This window comes from Chiloscyllium punctatum, chromosome 30, assembly GCF_047496795.1.
Source record: "Chiloscyllium punctatum isolate Juve2018m chromosome 30, sChiPun1.3, whole genome shotgun sequence".
In the NCBI taxonomy this organism is placed as follows: domain Eukaryota; kingdom Metazoa; phylum Chordata; class Chondrichthyes; order Orectolobiformes; family Hemiscylliidae; genus Chiloscyllium; species Chiloscyllium punctatum.
Window position 1 is genome coordinate 25,735,222 of NC_092768.1, and position 21,279 is coordinate 25,756,500.

The 21,279-nt window shown below is 42.5% G+C and overlaps 1 protein-coding gene across 1 annotated transcript in view; it reads right to left on the bottom strand.

The window, feature by feature from the left end:
* Nucleotides 1-21,279, bottom strand: part of LOC140455117 (uncharacterized) — a 79,751-nt gene that overhangs the window by 15,500 nt on the left and 42,972 nt on the right. The window contains exons 9-11 of the mRNA XM_072549774.1: nt 611-1,136; nt 424-519; nt 97-330 (exon numbers count right to left, since the gene is read on the bottom strand). Of these exons, the coding sequence (XP_072405875.1) occupies nt 97-330; nt 424-519; nt 611-1,136 (856 nt within the window). The remainder of the gene's footprint in view (nt 1-96; nt 331-423; nt 520-610; nt 1,137-21,279) is intronic.

Below are 21,279 nucleotides of genomic sequence, written 5' to 3' on the forward strand. Positions count from 1 at the left end.
CGTTTTTACCAGGCATTGTATTTATTTATTTTCACTTATCGTTAGTTATTTTCGAACTGGAGATTTGTTGCACTGACCCGCAATATATTCCCTCACCTTCAGAAACATCAGCACGTCTTCCTGCTCCATCTGTTTCTGCAACTTTGAGAGTTCCTCTTCAATAGAATTTAAATTCTCCTGAATCTCTCGAAGGTTTTTCTCCATCGGTTCTACAACCCTCTCCTCTTCTTCCCTGAGATCTCTGAGTAAACGCTGCTCTTTCTCAGTGAGAATCTGGTGCATTTTAGTGAACTCGGATGTGATGTGGGTCTGCAGACTGCTCGCCTGTTCCTACCAAATGAAATGTGAAACCTCATTAATGTCCCGCGCTAAAGGGAACACAACTAACCGAGATCCCAGAAAATCAGCACAGGGAGAGCTCACCCTCACTTCGGAAATCTTCCGTTTCTGGGTCAGTTCCGTTTCCAGAATCGCAGATTTCTTCTCTCTGAGTGAATCTAAAGCAGATTTCAGCTGATCCTAGAATTGGTACAGAGAAAATCACAAATGAAATCTTTGGATAGTGGGAGAAAAATAAAATAATAAGCTGATAAAATGCGATGTTACTCACTTGGTAGATTTCAAAAGCTTCTTTAATCGGGAGGAAGCGGTGCCCTCTGTGTTCCGGTGTAGCAATGCAAATCACACAGATCAATGTCTTGTCAGTTTCACAGAACAGTTTCAGTTCTTCCTGATGTCCCTCACAGTGAAGTTGGTTTTCCTTCTCCGCTAGCTTTACTTTCCGGGCTTTATCTGCCAGACCCAATACAGTCCGATTTACTGAAAGCCTCCTTTCCAGAACCTTCTCTTTACATTCTGGACAGATGTTTAACTTCTGCTTTTCGACACAAGAGCGGCAGAAAGTGTGTCCACAGCCCAGAGTGACTGGATCGTTGAAGAAGTTTTGACAAATTGAACAAATCGCCAAGTCAATTAAACTGTCACGCAGCCTGGAAGCCATATTCACTTTCAGCACTTCTGGGTTCAGAGAGGTTTTAAATGCTGTGCCGCTGATCAGAAACGTCGATTCTCCTGCTCCTCGGATGCTGCCTGACTTGCTGTGCTTTTCTAGTACGACATTCGCAACTGCTGAACACCTTTAGTTCTGCAATAAAGTTCAATTGATTTGTGCAATGTATCATTTGTATTGGAGAAGAAAACGAAAGCAGGTTTTACGAGTGACAGTGCTACAGCACACAAGGGAGCAATTGATGTGGTGTGGGAGTGCGCGGGTCCATGTGGGTGGGTAGGGGAGGGCACAGGGACGCTCAGCAGGTTGAGATGGGCGGGGATCGAGATTCCAGTGTTGCTTGGTGCAGACTGATCGCACTGCTGATTACAAACGCGGTGGTGCAACGTCATTCAAAATCTATACCACAAAACTGGGTTGTGTTCATTTTTGCAGCGCCCCACCCCCGATACACCAAGTACCATAAATGCTTAAGAAATTTCCCCAGTTCAAATAAAGTTAAGCAAGTTGAGGAATTATGATTATATCTGGGTCCCACGGTAACAGAAGAGAAATTTTAGAGACTGGAAGGTTTAAAAGTGACAAAGAGGGTTTGGATAAACTGCTGATAAAGTAAATACGGCAATAGGATCAGAACAGATGCTGGAGGAAGTAAGAATACAAATTGTCGGGGCACTGGCAACAAATTTTCAATCCTCCTCGAACTCAGCGAAGACGCGGGAATGCTTGACAATTGTAACAATTGCACCTTTGCTCAGGCACATTCGTAAAGATAAATCCGGCAAATTCAGACGTGTCGGTTTAACTTCAGTTGTCATAGAGTCAGAGTGATAGAGATGTACAGCACGGAAACCGACCCTTCGGTCCAACCCGTCCCTGTCGACCACATATCCCAAACCAATCTAGTCTCACCTGCCTGCACCAGGCCCCTATCCCTCCAAACTCTTCCTATTCATACACCCATCCAAATGCCTCCTAAATGTTGCAATTTTACTAGCCTCCACCACATCCTCCGGCACCTCATTCCATATGCGTACCACCCTCTACATTAATAAAATCCCTTTAGTTTTCTTTTATATCTTTCCCCTCTCAATAAACTTATGCCATCTAGTTCTGGACACCCTCACCTCAGAGAAAAGACTTTGTCTATTGATCCCATCTGTGCCCCTCACGATTTTGTAAACCTCTATAAGGTCACCCCTCAGCCTCCTACACTCCAGTGAAAACAGTCCCAGCCTGTTCAGTCTTCCCTATAGCTCAAATCCTCCAACCCTGGCAACACCCTTGTAAATCTTTTCTGAACCCTTTTAATTTTCACAACATATTTCTGCTAGGAAGAAGACCAGAATTGCATGCAGTATTCTAACAGTGACCGAACCAATGTCCTGTACAGCCGCATCATGACCACCCAACTCCTGTACTCAATAAAGGAAAGCATACCAAACACCTTCTTCAATATCCTATCTATCTGTGACTCCACTTTCATGGAGCTATGAACCTGCACTCCACAGTCTCTTTGTTCGGCAACACTCGCCGGGACCTTACCAAGTGTATAAGTCCTGCTAAGATTTGCTTTCACAAAATGCAGCACCTCACATTTAGCTGAATTAAACTCCTTCTGCCACTTCTCAGCTCATTGGCCCATCTGATCAAGATCCTGTTGTAATCTGAGGTAAACTTACTCACTGTCTACTTACACCTCCAATTTTGGTGTCATCTGCAAAATTGCTAACTATACCTCTTATGCTCACATCAAACTCATTTATATTAATTACAAAAAGTAGTGGACCCAGCATCAATCCTTGTGGCACTCCACTGGTCACAGGCCTCCAGTCTGAAAAACAAACCTCCACCACCACCCATCTGTCTTCTACCTTTGAGCCAGTTCTGTATCCAAATGGCTAATTCTCCTTGTATTCCATGAGATCCAACCTAGTTAATCAGTCTCCCATGGGGAACTCTGTCAAACGCCTTACTGAAGTCCAAATAGATCAAATCTACCACTCTGCCCTTTGTTCCTTCTTCAAAAAACTCAATCAAGTTTGTAAGACATGATTTCCCATGTTGACTATCCCTCATCAGTCCTTGTCTTTCCAAATACATATACATCCTGTCCCTCAGAACTCCCTCCAACAACTTGCCCACCACCAACATCAGGCTCACTGGTCTATAGTTCCCTGGCTTGTCCTTATCACCTTTCTTAAACAGTGACACCACGTTAGCCAACCTCCAGTCTTCCGGTACCTCACCTGTGACTATTGATGTGGTGGTGTTAGACTTTTAAAAATAGTAATAGAGAGAGTTGATGAGGGCAACGCTATCATATGTTGTACACAGACTTCCAGAAGGTGTTTGATTGAGTGTCACACAACAGATCTGCGAGAGAAAAAATACAGCTCATCAGATTTAAAAAATGTAAACTTTCCGTGAGAGGAAACTGAAAGGTAGATATGAATTTATCAAAGAGTGTGCAGAAGAGAGCTTTATGAGAATGATTCCAGTGATGAGGGACTTCAGTAATGAAGCCGATTTGGAAAAGTTACGATTATATAAATATCTTTGAGATTAATTTCCTGAAGACAAATTCAAAATTTGCATATGGCACAAATATTGGGAGCATTGCAAACTGTGAGGAGGATAATATGGAACTCTAAAAAGGTTGTAGACAAATTGATGGAGTGATTGGATAGATGGCAGGTGAAGTTCAACAGTGAGAAACATGATGTGAGACACTATAGATTAAAATGTACTGCTCCAATGTGTATGCAGGAGCAGAGAGACATGGGTGCATGTGCAAAATCATCAATATGCCAGGAGAGGCGGAGTGCGGAGTTAACAAAGTACACAGTCGCTACTTAGTCTTTTAATAGGGGAATAGAATACAAGAGATGAAGCTTATCCTGAACCATTAGAGGACATTTGTTACCTCTCAGATGGAGTACTGTGTACCATTTTGGCTGCCAGACTGCCGGGAAGGGTGTGAATGCATTAAATGCAATACAGAAATTATTTATAAGAATATTCCAGAGATGAGAGCCTTCAATCATCAAGTTACACTGGAAAAGTATTCTTTGGAAAGAAAGACGAGGGTAGGTTTCACAGAGGCTTTTAAAATGATGGTGCGTCTAGATAGAAAAGAGACAGGAAGGCTTACCAGCTCATAAAAGACTCGAGAGCCAAGAAACACAGAGTTAAACTGTATTTCAAAATACAAGGTGAGAAAAATAATTTTACACAGACCAAATTGCCTTAACGTATGATAGAGTTTGGTTCATTTGATGCATTCAATAAGACATTGGATGATTCTCTAAAACAAAACAATATACAGTTTACAGGGAATTTGTAGGAGACTGGCACTAAGTCAAAATGCTCAGAGAGCAAGTGAGGATGCAATGAGCCAAATTGCCTCATTCAGAACTGCAACAACTTTGTGATTCCGTGAAGTTGCATGGCGACAGCTGGTAGCATTTAAATTCAATGAATAAGTCTTGATTCTTAAGCAAAACTGTCACAGTTACATTTGCCATTAAATAATTTTCAAGTGTCATTCAAAGAAAAACAAAATCTGGTTGACCTGTGCAGGTTGGAGAAGGAAATTGCTGACTTAGCCAGTCTTGTCTGCTTATAACTCCTGATCCACAGTGAAAACATTGACAGTGGTACAAGGAGCAGTGCGAAGATTTTACTCCATAGATAACACCATACTACATCAGCTCTGGGACCTTTAGCTCTGGGACAGCATAGAGGGAGCTTTATTTTATATGTAACCCCTTGCTGTACGCCTGCTAGGGGATGATGGATGGGGGAAGTGCATTATAATCACAGAACTGTTATTGTGGAAATGGTATGCATTTGGCCTATCATATCCATTGAATTTCGATTGCCTTTGTCCCTTAATTCTGTGTAGTTTTGCTTTACAAATGTTCATCCAATTCATTTTTGAACACGTCAATTGAACCTGCCTCCACAACATTCCCAGGCAAAACAGTGCAGAAACTAATCACTCACTGTAAAAATGTTTGTTTCATCATTACATTCAATGCTATGTTTGACTCTTAAATGTTCTCTCAATGGCCTACCAAGACATTTAATTGTGTCAAACGGCAACGGAAAAGTCAAAAACAAATAAAACTGAAAAAACCTGACATCGATCAAGGCACAATAAAGGACAAAGTGCACCCAGTTCAGTCAACTCTGTGCAGTCCACTTTCAATATTTCTGAGGGGTCTATGCCAATATTTGGAGATTTGTCCCACAGAACTATTCAGCATTTTAATCAAGTAAGACAACTTAGAACAGTCTGATATAGTTTTACAAAATAATTCATATCTTACAATGTCACAGACTGCATCATTACAATTCTTGGTATAGTCTGTCACACCAGATAGATCCATCAATAGAGGTGGTAGCACAGTGACAGACACTCAGGTGGAAGTCCTCAACATTGGCTGCAGGCTCCATAAATCATCACACCATCAGGTCAAGCTTACAAAAGGAAAACGTTTGATGATTATCACCTACTGACCCCATCCCCACCTCAGATGATGAATCAGAGCTCCTACATAATGACCACCATTTGACAGAAGTGCTGATGTTGGTAAAGGCACAGTAGCACAATCTAACTGATAGTTTGCCAGGTCCGGTAACAAGAGTGGCTTGGCAGCAGCATAACTGTAACTGCCATGAATTTTTCGACTCAGCTTGTCCAAATCACCCAGAAGCGTCTTTGCATCCTCCTCACATCTCATCTTCACACTCAGCTATGTATCATCTGAAAATTCAGAGACATTACATTTAGATCCCCCAGCTAAATCATGCTTCTATAGCTCGTCAAAAGCTAGAGTCAAGGCACTGACCCCTGCAGTATCCCACTAGTCACTGCTGCCATTTAGGGAAAAAATGAATTGCTTGCTGTTATTCTTTGTTTTCCTGTCTCCCAAACAGCTTTCCGTCCATCAAAATAAAAATAGCCCCAATCATGATGTTTTAAGTTTACATGCTAATTTCCTATGTAGAACTTTGACAAAATCTTCTGAAAGTCCAAATAAATCCTGACCACTGCCTCACCCTCATGAAATCAACCAATTACATCATCAAAGAAATCCTATAGGTTCGCCAAGCATGATATCCATTTTGTAAATCCATGCTGGCTCTGTCTGATCTGGCCTTTTGTTTTTCAAATAGTCTGCAATTAAATCTTTTGTAATGAATCCTACTATTTTCCCCATTACCAGCTCTAGCTGATTAGTTGATAATTGCCATTTTCTTGTCTTTACTGATCTTTTCAAACAGAGGGGTTATTATTAGCTACTCTCCCCAATATGCCGTAAGTGTGTGAGAGTCTAAACAATCTTGGAAGATGACCATTAATACATCCATCATTTCTTGGAGAACTTCCTTAAGCACACTAGGTTGTTGATGATCAAACCCTGGATGAATATTGGTCTTGAGTTCTGTCAAATTTCCCAACCCCATTTTCCCCTAACAATGATGACTTGCAGTTCTTGTCACTAAACCTTATGTTCCCCAAAAATTCCTGTTATGTTGTTGGTCTCCTTCTTTGTGAACACAGAACCAAAGTATGTATTCAGTTGGTCAGCCAACTGAATTGCTCCCCATTATAAATCCCCAAATTCTTGCTCACAAAGGAGTACTCCAACCTTTTACCCAGATACTCTTCCCTTGTGTGATTGGCTCCCAAAGGCAGAGAAACAACTCAGAATTTTATTAAGCAAATCTTTCTTTACTTTAACTCAAGTACAAGTATTCAATATAAAACATACATTTGTCAAAACTTTTCTTCATCTAACTTCACTTCAACCTTACATAACCTCACATGACCTTGTCTTTTACTAAATTCATGTTTAAGTCTAAATGAAATCTAAACATTTGGCTTCAATCAAATACTACACCAATTTGAGTGAAGTGGCCAAATTTGCCCTCCATGTAGATCTCACCTCATTGTTCTTCATTTTCTCTGAAAGTAATGTCTGGGCACAGACTTCTCATATGGGTTTTTGAATGCTCCTCCAGGGAAAATCTTTTGCTGACTTATCTCAATATATGTTCAGTTTCCATAAAATTCCCTGGCACTCAGCTAATTAATTGATCAAATCTTGAGTGCAATGTTTAATACAAGCCAATGGATTTTACTGGCTAAAAACAAACTCTCAAATATTAAACAGCCACATTTCACGCTCTGTATAAGGTCGAATGGTGCCAGTCTGTCTAGAGATAACCATATAACCCGCCTTATTTGGAACACAGGAAATGACAGGTCAGAATATATCTTGGCTACAATTGTAACAGAGATCAGAATTTAAACTAGATTGACCAAAATTCCTAGCATGCTTTATTCTATCTCTTATCTCTATCTCTTTTTTCACGCACAGGGTGGTTCATGTCTGGAATGATCTGCCAGAGGAAGTGATGGAGGTTCGTACAATTTTAACAGTTAAAAGGCATTGGATGGATATATAAATAAGAAGTGTTGAGGGATATGGGCCAAATGGGACCAGATTAATTTATTTTACCAGGTTGGCATGGATGAGTTGGAACTAAGGATCTGTTTCCATGCTGTGCAGCTCTATGACTCCATGACTCTATAACCTGTCTGGTGAGCATTTTTGCTGCTGGCCAGCTGACCACACCCTGTTTCTCAGTGTGAGGGACCTACTCTTGTCTTCAGCCGTCTTTTTTACTCTTTGCATGACTATGGGAAATTTTATATTCAGCTTTTATGTTTGCCACAACCTTACACTCATATTGTATTTTCCCTTTGTTAATTGATCACTTTTTCCTCCTTTGTTAAATTCTAAGATGTTCCCACACGTCGGGATTATTATTTTTATCTGTCCAATTTATATGCCTCTTCCTTGCGTCTAATACCATCTCTAATTTACCTTGTAATACATGGTTTGGAAATCATCCTAAAATGACGTTCATGTCAGGTGGGGATTACCTATTGTTTTAGTTCAACCATTCACTCTTTTAAATGCTTGACATTGCCTTTGTGTTGTCTTTCATTTAGACAACATTCCAGGATCCTTTATAACCAACCTGCACCTCATGCCATTGTTATTTCCTCTATCTCTTGATGTACACCTGGCTGTGAATCTCACCAGGACCCTCAACACCAGCTCCATAGCCAAGAAAGCCCAGCAGCATCTCTACTTTCTGCGCAGGCTGAGGAAAACCCACCTCCCACCCCAACCTCACCAGATTCAACAGAGGATTCATTGAGAGTATCCTGAGCTGCTGTATCACTGCCCGGTTTGGGAATTGCACCGTCTCGGATTGTAAGACCCTACAACGGATAGTGAGGACAGCTGAGAAGATCATCGAGATCTCTCTTCCCTCCATTATAGGCATTTACACCACATGCTGCATCCAAAAGGCTAAGTGCATTGTGGAAGACCACCACCCTTCACTCAAACCCTTCTCTCTCCTGCCATGTGGCAAAAGATACCAGAGCATTCAGTCTCTCACGGCCAGATTGTGCAACAGATTCTTCCCCCAATCCATCAGGCTCCTTAACACAGTATGATCGGACTCATTCCCATCTGAAATTCTTTGTATGACTTCAAATTGCTGCTAAAAATTGTCTATAATTTATCATGCATCTATTACACTATAACTTACTTGTTTTTGCACGTGTTATACACTTTATGTCATGTACGATTGTGTAATTTGTGCTATGCATATAGCACCCTCGGTTTTGGGGGAATGCTGTCTCGCATTTACTATTTCATTGTATATGGTGGAAATGACAAATTAAAACTACACTAGTCTACTCTATTTAGATTCAGGACCCTAGTCTCAGAATCAACAACATCACTGTCTATCTTGTTGAAGAATTCTGTCATAGGCCCTGATCCTCAAGGGTCTTTGTACAAATAGATTTCCAAATACAATAAGCTTTTCTGTTACACAATGCCCAGTGTAGGATGGTTATGGGGCTGTCCCTAGCTGAAGCAGAATAAAATGGTCGAAAGTGGTTCTGGGTTGACATAAAATAGCTGAAAGTGATTGTCAGCTGAGTTAAAATGACTGGAGATGATTTTGAACTGAAAGAGAAGCATGTTCAGTGTGCAGTTTCAAGACTAACTATAACTGAATCCTTCATAGAAGCATATACAAGATAACAAGATTGAAGTAGCACACAAAATGGGTCCTGTTAAAGAGTAGCAAACAGGCAGCTGCTGTTATTTATATGGAGACAGTTGAGAAAGAATATCCCTGAGAAACACAGATGAAAGCTTTCATACCACACTCATTCTGTGTCTGGTATTAGAAGAAAAGGGAAGAGTCTGACACACATTAATTAATCACCCCCCAACCTCAATCTCCTGCTAATCATAGACACCAGGTTATATGCATAAAGTAAAGTTTTAAGTCTCCAGACATTTACAGATTTAATGGTTTTCCTGATGGTTATTCAACCTAAGGCAGAAAATCTACTTTCAATTAACAGGGAAGCAATGAATATATGGTGCAGGAGCCAAAATCTGGAATGTGGTCTAAGGAACAGTTGATAAGGGAGTCTGGTAAACATCACAAGATCACGGAAACACTTAGAGTTGTCCATCACTGATCGTGAAGTCACACAATTAACATGATTGAATGTGTATGCAATTAATGAATAATACGATTGACTTGTGACAGCCAAAGGCAAAACCATTTTAAAAAGTGCACATTTGTTTTGTTGTGTCACGAAGTTTCTGGATTCTCGAGGTTTTCTTCACAGCAGCATAAAAAAATAAAGCCCTTTGTCATTGGAGTAGACCTTGGTGTGGAATGATTTATTTAATCCTTGTTCCCAACAGATGGCCTGCAGTCTAGTTGGTTTCTCAATGTATTTCTGCTGAAAAATGATCTGTATACACTCCAGGCATTCCTCTTCTACGGTATTGTTCGTAATTTGATTTGCCCAATTTCTATTCAGGTTAAAGTTACCCATTAGAACAAATGCTCCTTTGATGCAATTATCTCTAATTTAGCAGATACTTGGGAACTGGGAACATGGCCCCCTGCAAATTACTTCCAAATCACTCACCAACCTGACTTGGAAACTTGTCTCTGCTACTGAGTGGAAACCCAAGAATTCCCTCCCTCAAGGTGTTGTGGATCTACCATGTGAGTCTGCACATGGACTGCAGTGGTTCAAGAAGAGAACTCACCACCTTCTCAAGGGCATCTAGGGATAGCCCAGCAAGAAGAACACATGTCCCTTGAGCAAATACAAACATGAATATTTCCCCCACCAAACTTCTTGAAAGGTCAGCACAGGGGCTCGGTGGTTAACACTGCTGCCTCACAGTGCCAGGTTCGATGCTAGCCTTGGGCGGCTGTCTGTGTGGAGTTTGCACATTCTCCCCATGTCAGTGTGGGTTTCCTCCCCCAGTCCAAAGATGTGCAGGTTAGGTGAATTGGCCATGCTAAATTACACATCATGTTAGGTGCATTAGTCAGAGGGAAATTGGTCTGAGTGGGTTAGTCTTCAAAGTGTCAGTGTGGACTTGTTGGGCTGAAGGGCCTGTTTCCACATTGTAGGGAATCTAATCTAATATAATTCCTTTTAAAAGCCAACCCCAATTTCACCCCAACATATTGGGATTCTGTATAGTAGTAACCCTTTTAAGTTTTTTTGACCTCTCCCCAGCTCGACTAGTTGAGAATCCACATCATTGAAGGTGATATCCTTTCTTGCTATTCCTCTTTATGTAGTAATGCAATTCCACCTGCTTTTAATTTTTGTCTGTCTGAATGCCCCTGGATGTCCAGATCCCATTCCTAGACATCTGGCAACCGTGTCTCCATGATCCCGGCTTATCGATCACCTTTTCGTTTCTTTGCATAACTAATTAATTCATGTTACTGTTGGTAGCTTGCAATCATATTCCAAAATTGGACAGATTTTTGTCCGGGGATGGTGGGTGGGAGTAGAATTGCCACTACTCACAGCAACTTGCCTGATAATTCCGCCATGGGAATAAATTGCAGTAAATTCCACTGGGTTTGCTTCTTCAACCCTTGAAAGGAAGAGAAAACATGTTTCTGGTTGAGGTGTCCAAAGAGTTGAAGGACGGGCTGGGAGTGGAGAATCAGGGCAGCTTTGAGACAGTGTGACACAGTGCAGATGGCTGGCTGTGGGATTGGGATTGACAGAAAATCCACTGCCCCTTTTCTCCAGCCTTCCTCTGGAAAGAAACATTCCAGAAACAGGTGGGAAACTGCCTCAGCTCCAGTGGGAGGTGACAGTTGTGGGTCAGTGGCAGCACTCTTCCCTCTGAATCAGGTCAGGGGCACCGAGGCGTGGACAACAATCCAGATGGAGCTTGCCATGCGTCATTCAATGATTCTCAGATTGGGCTCAGAGTCTTTCCAGGGGGATGCCAAATCATTTCACTGCAGGGTCAGTGGAGTCTTTCCAGGGGTAACACCAAATCATTTCATTGCAGGGTCAGTGGGATCTTTTATGGGGACACCAAATCATTTTACTGCAGAGAGAGAGACAGTGAGATTCAGAAAGAGGTGAGGAAGTGAAGGCAATGAATACAAAAATTTCTTGAGTTAGTGTTATTCCCACCTTCACGGTGATGAGGTGGTCTTGGTTACCAGTGGACCGAGGTGCAAATCTTTGAAATTTGAACAAGTGAGTAAATTTGGATGATTTTGCTGGCTGCCACATGACTCCTGACACACAGAAATGTGGTGACTCTGAATTCCAGATGGGCATTCAATTCTGCTTTTCCGAGCAACACCAACACTGACATCTCATCAATGAATTTATCAAAGAAGACTGGAGGGGAGACCAGCTGCTGTTGTGATTCACGTCACTCTTCAGTTTGGACTCAGGCAGTGAGCAAGTGTCATTCCCATGTTGCCTGGCCCACTGAGTGCTTCCATCATGTTCTGTTGATTTGATTCCTGTAATTATGATAGTACTGTCAGCTTTTGTTAAACTGAAAAAAATGTAAGTGCTTCCATGGTGCTAACTATTTAACTGGATCTGCCCAGGTTTGTAAATACTAATCAGAACTTCATGTTCAAGTGGGTATTCTGTAATACAATTGATGGTAAGGAAACTTATGATTATGGGATGTCTCCTACTGTGAATATTGTTGATAATCTGTACTCAATGTGCTACATGAATTGATTTGGGTATGTACACCATTCATGTATAATGTTCAACCACATGAAACACTGTTCACTCGAAAGTAAGTGCAGTAAAGTATTCACTGGTCTCTGGCTTTCTGGTTTGTCTCATCTCTGTTTATTTCAGTGAAATCTTCCTTAAATCACAACTTTGTAATTACCTGTATTTTCTTCTTTGCGAAGTATTAAAGCATTCTTGTTCAGCTGTGCAGGGTCAGGCAGGAGAGATCACATTGAGAGAGAGACTCAATCTGAGTGAGTAATACATTCAGGGCATTTGGAGGCAGCATGGGAATTTGAAGGCAAGTGAGAATAGAACTGTTTAATGTTTTGATTCTCCATTTAAAAAATTTGAAATTTGGTCATTTCAGTTGTGAAAAGTTTAATAAGGTCGCTGATCCAGCTGACTGAGGAACAGTTATCTGCTGAAGCCTGACCAGGGTCTCAATAGGTGGTGATTACTGTTAAAGCTCAATATGTGTAAGGCAGCTCTATTTAACAAATGAATGATTTTGAATGAATGATTTTATTGTTACCTGTATGTTACAGTGCAAATACAGTAAAATGTAGTGAAAAATGTCCACTGTCGCAATGATTATAGTACCATTTTGCATGGTCTAAAAATATTTTATGAAAGACATAGCTTAAAGAGTCCATAACTGTTTCACCACTGCCAGCACCAGACCCACTCAATGTCGAAGTCACCAGTCTTCAGGTTCCATCATTTGCCGCTGGGTCTACCTCACTGATTTCAGGCTCCCGTGCTCATCCCTCCGCCAGCCACCTCCTGGACACAGCTGTAGGCTCACCAGCTTCTGTCATGCTCCCGACACAGACAATGCTGCCTTCCTACCAACTTCCTCATTGATGCCAAAAGAAAAATGAGAAAAGAAGGGAAAAAAACAGAAGTGGAGAGGTGGACATACTCTGGGCACATGAGCCTTGGATGTCTCACTCTTAAAAAGGAAAGATTTCTGTATTTTGTATTTCCATAAGGAAAAGAAAGTGGAAAAGCGAGAGGCTGCAAGAGGTTGTAAAGCACTGACTACACAGAGTGTGAAAATAGGGGGGTGAAGCTATGGCCAGTTTCACTATTTTCTGTTTAAATGTTGCTCGCACCCAACTAATCCCAACTTTATTTCACAGAAAATATCTTCCTGTGCTGGTTGTTCACTGTATTCATTCCCTGTCTATCCATCAATTGTTTGCCTGAGCGAATCCCTTTCCACACACACAAGGCAAGGAATTTGGATTCGGGATATTTAGCATGGCTTATTCGTGGGAAATCATGTCTCACGAATGTGATTGAGTTTTGAAGAAGTAACAAAGAGGATTGGCAAAGGTAGACATGATCTATATGGACATCAGTAAGGCATTCAACAAGGTTCCGCATAGGAGGTTGGTTAGCAAGGTTAAATCTCATGGAATACAGGGAGAACTAGCCATTTGGATACAAAACTGGCTCGAAGATAGAAGACAGAGGGTGGTGGTGGAGGATTGCTTTTCAGACGGGAGGCCTGTGACCAGTGGAGTGCCATAAGGATCAGTACTGGGTTTTCTACTTTTCGTCATTTATATAAATGATTTGCATGAGAAGTGGACATAAGAAGTTTAGCTCGTAAGTTTGCAGATGACACTAAAATTGGAGGTGCAGTGAACAGGGAAGAAGTTTACCTCAGAGTACAACAGGATCTTGATCACATGGGCCAATGGGCTCAGGAATGACTGATGGAGTATAATTTAGGTAAATGTGAGATGCTGCATTTTTGGAAAGCAAATCTTAGCAGGACTTATGCACTTAACAGTAATGCTCTAGGAAGTGTTGCTGAACAAAGAGACCATGGAATGCAGGTTCATACCTCCTTGAAAGTGAAGAAGCAGGTGGGATAGTCAAGTGAAGAAAGCGTTTGGTATGCTTTTCTTTATTGGTCAGAGTATTGAGTACAGGCATTGGGACGTTGCATTGCAGCTATACAGGACATTGGTTAGGCCGCTTTTGGAATATTGTGTGCAATTCTGATCTCCTTCTTATCAGAAGGATATTGTGAAACTTGAAAGTGTTCTGAAAAGATTTACAAGGATGTTGCCAGGGCTGGAGGATTTGGGCTATAGGGAGAGTGTGGAATCGGCTTGGGCTGTTTTCCCTGGAGCATTGAGGCCTTACAGAGTTTTATAAAATCAAAAGGGCCATGGATAGGATAATGAAACAAAGTCTTTTCCCTGGGGTGGGGGAGTCCTGAAATAGAAGGCAAAGGTTTAGGTTGAGAGGAGAATGATATAAAAGAGTCCTAAGGGGCAACCTTTTCATGCAGAAGGTGGTGCGTGTGTGGAATGAACTGTGAGAAAGTGGTGGAGGCTGGTACAATTGCAGCATTTAAAAGGTATCTGGAGGGGTATTTGAATAGGAATGTTTTACCTGGAGGCCCACTGAAGATGTTACCTAGTAGGGTGACGAAATGTCTGGAAATGAACCTTCCAGCTCAGCAAGCAAACCTATATCCATGAATAGGAAGAGTTTAGATAGATATGGGCCAAGTGCTGGCAAATAGGAATAGATTAGGTTGGATCAGCATGGACAATTTGGACCGAAGGGTCTGTTTCCATGCTGTACATGTCTATGACTCTTTGACTCTTTGACACTAATTATCCAATATTCGCAGGATCAGCGATGACCATGAATCACTTTCAACAGCAGATGGTGTCCTGTCTGTCGGAAAGTTCAATGGCCCTTTACAGTACACAGCTTGGAGGGAAATAATTGATGACATTACCCCTGGTAAAACACATTCTTATGTTCCTAATTGTAAATCTGTCTGACACTTGTGTCCCAATATTATCAGGAAAATGTACTGTCATTTGAGAGCTCATGTTTACAGAGAACTAGTATCCCTAATTCAACAGTTTAGTCAACAGAAGGAGGATCCAGAAATAGAGAGTCTCCGCTGGACAATAGACGCTGTGTGATGATTTATTGAAGAGTTCAAGGTTCAAAATAGTAGAGAGATAACATCCATAAGTTTAACATAGTCATAGATTCAACAACAAGATCGGGATATTTTCAACTTTCTGGAAGAGAGAATAATAAGACAGTTCACAGATAATGAAAGTGATATTTTCATTGGACCCATTGTTCAAGCTCTAATCACATTAGCCACTCCATGAATTTGATCAGTGGCTCAATCCAGTCTGAGATTTGGGCTTCAGTATAACATTCCTGTCAGTATTCCATCGATTTTCAGTCTGGAATGGTGATGAATGGTCCTTGAGAAACTTCCAGCGAGGAAAAGTAGTGATAAGGAGTGTCAGGGATATGGGGTGAGGTGGAGGGGGTGGGGCTGAGGGGATGAGGGTCAGGTGCATGGAGTGGAATGAGAGACAACACAAAGCTGCAAGGTGCAAATCAAGAAACTCAAATCCTAGTCACAGAGAGATCATTACAAAGGAGATTCAGACAAATTGACTTTTAACTGAACTGCCTCTCTATTCTGTTTTGCTCATGCACTGTCTGGAATGAGTTGCTGAATCCATCAGGAAGGATGCCAGTTTAAGAGGGTGGATAACCCCAGGTAGTAAAGGTACTTTGGTGTAAGCCTCTTTGTGGGACAGATATGGGCTTTATCCTGAGCTAAATTCCAACTGTCTTTAGGCTTTATTGTGATCCACCGATATGCTGCAACTTTTTACTGAGCTTGTATTCTCTGCTGGACCCACCTTTTGGTATATTTTCCCCTACCCCCACCACCGTCCAGCTTAACTGCTGCTCACCAACATCTATTTCCCGTAGAAGCTGACAGTGTTAATGGATCTGTCTCCTCATTTCCTATCCAACTTCCTTTTCAAGTTTTATAAACAGTGTTTTCTCAACTTATTTTCTTCAGTACTTCAGCGTTCTTGAGGTTCTTGATTAGTGAGCAGATCAAAAGGTAGCTGGGAGATGTGAGGTTGAGAAACATATCAGTCATGATCAAATGGTGGGGCAGACTCAATGCGTCAAATATCTTATGGTGTTACATTCTATGTAATCAGTTCCAAATTCCATGCCCATCTCCAACACCTACAGTTTGAGCCACATCAACCAGGTTTTATCAGCTCTCATGGCTTCAAATTAATCTTAATATAGGATGTAGGTGTCGCATGGCCAAGGTGAGGGAAGCGTAAAGACCATTCTTCTTTGAAATGATTCAACACAGGAAAAGTGGGTTGAATGGCCTCTGGACTGTAAATGTTGATGATCGTAAGCTCCCTCTCTCACCCCACTCCACTCCCTTCCCACACCTCCCCTACCCTCCTTCTTCCAACTTCCCTCCTTCTTCTAACTTTGCTTTATCTTCTAACTTCCCTCTCTCCCACTCTTTATACCTCTCCCTTGTTCTTCTTTTCCCTCAACCATTCTACCATCATGTATCCTCTCCCCTCCATTTCCTTCTCTCTTCATTCTTCATTCACTCCCTCCTACTTAACTTTTCCTCATCTCTCCCGTCCTCACTCTTGCTTCTTCTCTCGCCCACAATACTTACTTTACCACACACATCTTTTCCCTTCATTCCCCCACATTTCATTCTCTAGCCCCTCCCCAATACTTTCTTTCCCCTGCCCACCCCACTCTTCCTAACACCCAATGTTCCTTCCTGCATCCCATTCACCTCTCATCTCAACTTTCTTCCTCTCACTCATTCTTCCTTTTTCCCTCTCCCCTCTCCCACTGCTCCTATGCCTCCACCCTATTCTTCCTTCCCCCACCACAGTCTTCATCACATTCTTCCATCTCCCTCCTCTCCTACTGTCTTTGTCCCCCCACCAGTTTACCCCTTCCCATTCTTCCTTCCCATCTTCCTTTCTCTCCCCATCTTCTTTCCTCCTTCTGCTCCTGCAGTCTTCCTTTCCATAACCTCCCTCATTCTAAACTGTATCCCTGCCCTTCTCATCCCATCATTCTCCCTCCAACATTCTTCTATCCCATCATTCCACATATTTCCACTCTTCCTTCACCTTCTCTTCCCCAATCGTACTTGTCCCTCCCCCACCCATTTTTCCTCCCTACACTCTGTTACCACCTTTCACTGTCCTCTCTTCCTTCCAACCACTCGCTCTCTTTCTTCCCCCAGTCTAGGTTCACCATTGCCCCTCCTGCTTTCTGTTTTACCCCTGCCTTCCCCCTTCCCTCCCCTGCTATTAGTTTATCCTTCCCCTTCACCACTACTCCTTCCCCAACTACTTTTCCCTCAGTCAATTCTCCCACCCCTTCTGCTCCCCTCCCTATTCTTCATCCCTACTACAAATCTTACCCTGACTCCAGTCCTCTCCCTCACTCTTTCTGCCCCAATCTGATCCCTCCTCTTCTTTCACCTGTCCACCACCCTTCCACGACACAGACACCCAAATCTTCACTCCACCTCCCCTACCCTATTCTCCTTCCTAACCTCCACCTGCACACTTCTTTTTCCATGTCCCATTCTCCTACCACTTATAACTTCCAACATTACCCTCTCTTGCTCCCTTTCCACCACTCTTTCTTGTCCCTCATCTCTATTACTCTTCCTTCAATCTCCTTTTCCTCTTATTCCAGCCGCCCACTTCCTCACTGTTTCCACCCACACTTCCTGGATCCTTCTGCCTTTTGGTACACCTCCTCCCCTCTCTTCACATCCCCCTTACCCCTTCACCAGTTACGTTTCCCCATCCCTTCCCCTCGTCTCCAGACCCTCCCCCACTTTGCCTTCACCTTCACCTCTCCAAATCTTCTCCCTCCTCCCACACTCTTCCTTTGCCTCCATCCATTCTTTCATCACCCCCCCCACCCTATCAGCACCACTCCTCTGCTCTGCTCTCCATTTCTCAGTCTTCTGCCCCATTTCCCATTCCCCACTTTGCCTGCCCTACATTTCCTTGTCCCTCCTCTCCTCTCCAACTACTCCTTCCAGTCCCAACTCGTTCTCTCTCATTCTCTCTTCTTATCCCTCTCCCAACCCATCCTTACTTCTTCTTAGCCCATGTCCACTCACTGCTCACCTTCCCTTCCCTATTCTTACCCTATCTCATCCCCATTCTTGCTGCATGCCTCCTTTTATTCTCCTTCCCTCGTCCATTTATCCTTCTGTCTTCTCACTCTTTCTCATTCCCATCTCTTACTTCCCCCAAATTATCCTTCCCCCCCCCCCACTTCCTACTCCACACTACATATTCCTTCGCCACCCGCAGCCTCATCCCCATCCTACCGACTCATTCCTCCACTTCCCCAAAAATATCCTTCCAACTTCCGTCTCCCTCAGCCTCCACCCCCCCCCCCCCCGATTAAAGGGCACTGACAGATCCATCCCATAATTTCACCCCGTCCCCCTGCCTCCTGCCAGCTGTAAACTGATGGGGGTCGGTCTCAGTCTGGGGGAAAGAGGGAGGGGGAGAGAAGAAACAAATAGAAGCTCAATTGTAGAGAGGGACTGACTGGGTAGAATGAGCTGTGAGCTGCAGGAACCCGGGGACCTTCCTGCCTGTAATGTTGCTCCACAGGCGGGAGGTGGCGCTACATGACGGTGATGGAGATGAATCAGTCAGTGGGTCTCAGACTGGACTCAGGGGAGTATTTCCAGGGGGACACCAAATCAGTTCACTGCAGGGTCAGTGGGGTCTTTCTTGGCGGGACACTAAATCATTTCACTGTGGTGTGGTGAGAGACACATGCAGAAATATAGGGTTGAGCAAAAATCACGTTAAAACAATAGTGAACCAAAACCCTAGATTTTTAAAAATTTTAAAAGAAAGGGGGGTGCATCTTGGGGAAAAATACATAGATACAGAGATAGCTGTCTGGAACCACTGTTCAGTCCAAAAAGCCCAATTCAAACCTCAACTCCAAGTGAACAATCAACCAGATCTAACATTCTGGACCCAAACTAACTTTGACACCTCAGGCTATTTCCCACAGATACTTTGCAACCTATCCAGATATCGGATATTCAACTTTATTCAAAATACATTGACACATAACTCTCAACTGTCAGGGAGTCAATTGACCCCAAAGGGAACTCCAGTAACACAATGGCAAGGGCAGAAATGGCACAAAGAAATGAAGCCTCCAATTAGTATAACTGCAGACCTCAATCTCACTTGAACACAGCTGTCTCCAGAAGAGGGATCCCAAACCACTTTCTCCCTGAGAGCTGTTCCCCCAGCAGCTATTCCCCAGGCAACATTCCAAACAGTGATCTCCAGAAGAAGACTGTCAACAGCTAATTCCTGCAGCTATTTCCAAGAGAGTTATCTCCTCGAGAGCTACCTACACAGCTATCTCCAGAAGAGGGATCCCGACAGCAATTCCAAAACCTGACACAGGCCTGTTCTGAGCCAGGGGAACCAATGACAACTGACTGTGACCAGCAGACCTGAGAACCAACAACCTCCAACTGACACCACAAGGCCTTGGACACTTCCTGAGTTGAACACCGGGCCCACAAAACCACCAGAAAGTAAGGGAAACCACTTACGTACCCAGTACCCAGATCACCACCACATTCTCAAGGGCAAATAGTGATGGGCAGCAAATCTGGCCCATCAGGCAACACACATGTCCTGTGACTGAATTAAGAAAAAGAACAACAATAAACATTGCCACAAACGAACTTCCTAAAGTCTCACCTTCTTCACAGTGATGGGGATTCCTGGTGTCATGGCTTTCAGCAGGGAGCCTCTGGTTTACTTAAAGGAGGAGGAGAAGGGAGGTGCGAGACCAGCTGCTGCTGTGATATTTGGCTCTCCTCAATTTGGAATCAAGTAATGAGCAAGTGTCATTCTCATGCTGCTTGGCCCAATGAGTATTTCCATCGTTTTCAGGATTTTTTTTTACACCTATGATAAAGCTGTCAATTTCACTTCATTGCAAATGTCACCATCCTCCAGCAACATCCTTGCATGGCAAAGTAAAGCTGACAAAGTGAACTGGGTTTGTACTGGTAAATATTGTGATGTATTGTCATAAAAGTATAATTATTGTTAAGACTTAAATATTGTTACGTTAATGTGGATATTATGTCATAAAATTAAGGAGAAGGAAAGTCATATATTTATTGGCTGTTTTTTAAACATTAAAATAGGACTTTAGCCTTTCAAACAATTAAATGGGTGATATTGCAGGGAAGACCAATTTGACTATCTGCATTGGGTGTGATGTGCAACTCATTGCATTAACGAAGCCACTCACATGCAATGTTTCTTCCAATGAAAACATCTGTTTTGTTTGTGTCCAGTAAAATATTAGTGGAGTCACAGGTATCATTTATTTCTGGTTTAATGCTCTCTCTCATCACTGTTCACATTTGTGGACAGAACTCCTAACCCACAAGTATGCAATTTCGCTAATTGTTAGAAGCATGATTAAGTACATTGTACACAGTCTGTTCAAATTTCTGCATTATATTTTACTTGAAAGTGGGGAAGGGGTTCCTGATCACTGATCCGCTTGGCACAGAGTCTTCAATCAAAAGTGTTGCAGCTAAAATGAACTAGGACACTATTTCAGAACACAAGACAAATAGAATCAAATGAATTATAGAGGCATCGAGTCAAATAATATAGTAACAGATCATTCGGTCCAACTCATCCATGCCAAATTTCCCAAAACTAAACTATCCTTACTTGCGAGTGTTTGGCCTACATCCCTCTCAACCTTTCAAATGCTGTAACTGTGCCCTCGTCTACCACTTCTGCTGTCAGTTCATTCTGCATTTGCTCCACCCTCTATGTGAAAATGTTAGCCCTCAGGTCCTGTTTAAATCTTTCTCCACTCACCTTAAAAATTATGGCCTTGATTTCGAACTCCCGTACCTCCAGGAAAAGTTCTTTTCTATCAACCTGATCTCTGCCCCTCATGATTTTATAGACCTGAACTTCCTGAACTCTGGTCAATACATCTTCTCCTTACAACTGAAAACCTCCATTCCAGGCAAAGTTCTTGTAAATCTTTTCTGAACCTCCTACAATTTAAAGATTTTATTCAAAAGAGACCTAAGGGGCAATTTATTTCACACAGAGGGTGGTACATATATAGAATGAGCTGCCAGAGGAAGTGGTGGAGGCTAGTACAATTGCAACATTTAAAAGGCATCTGGATGGGTATATGA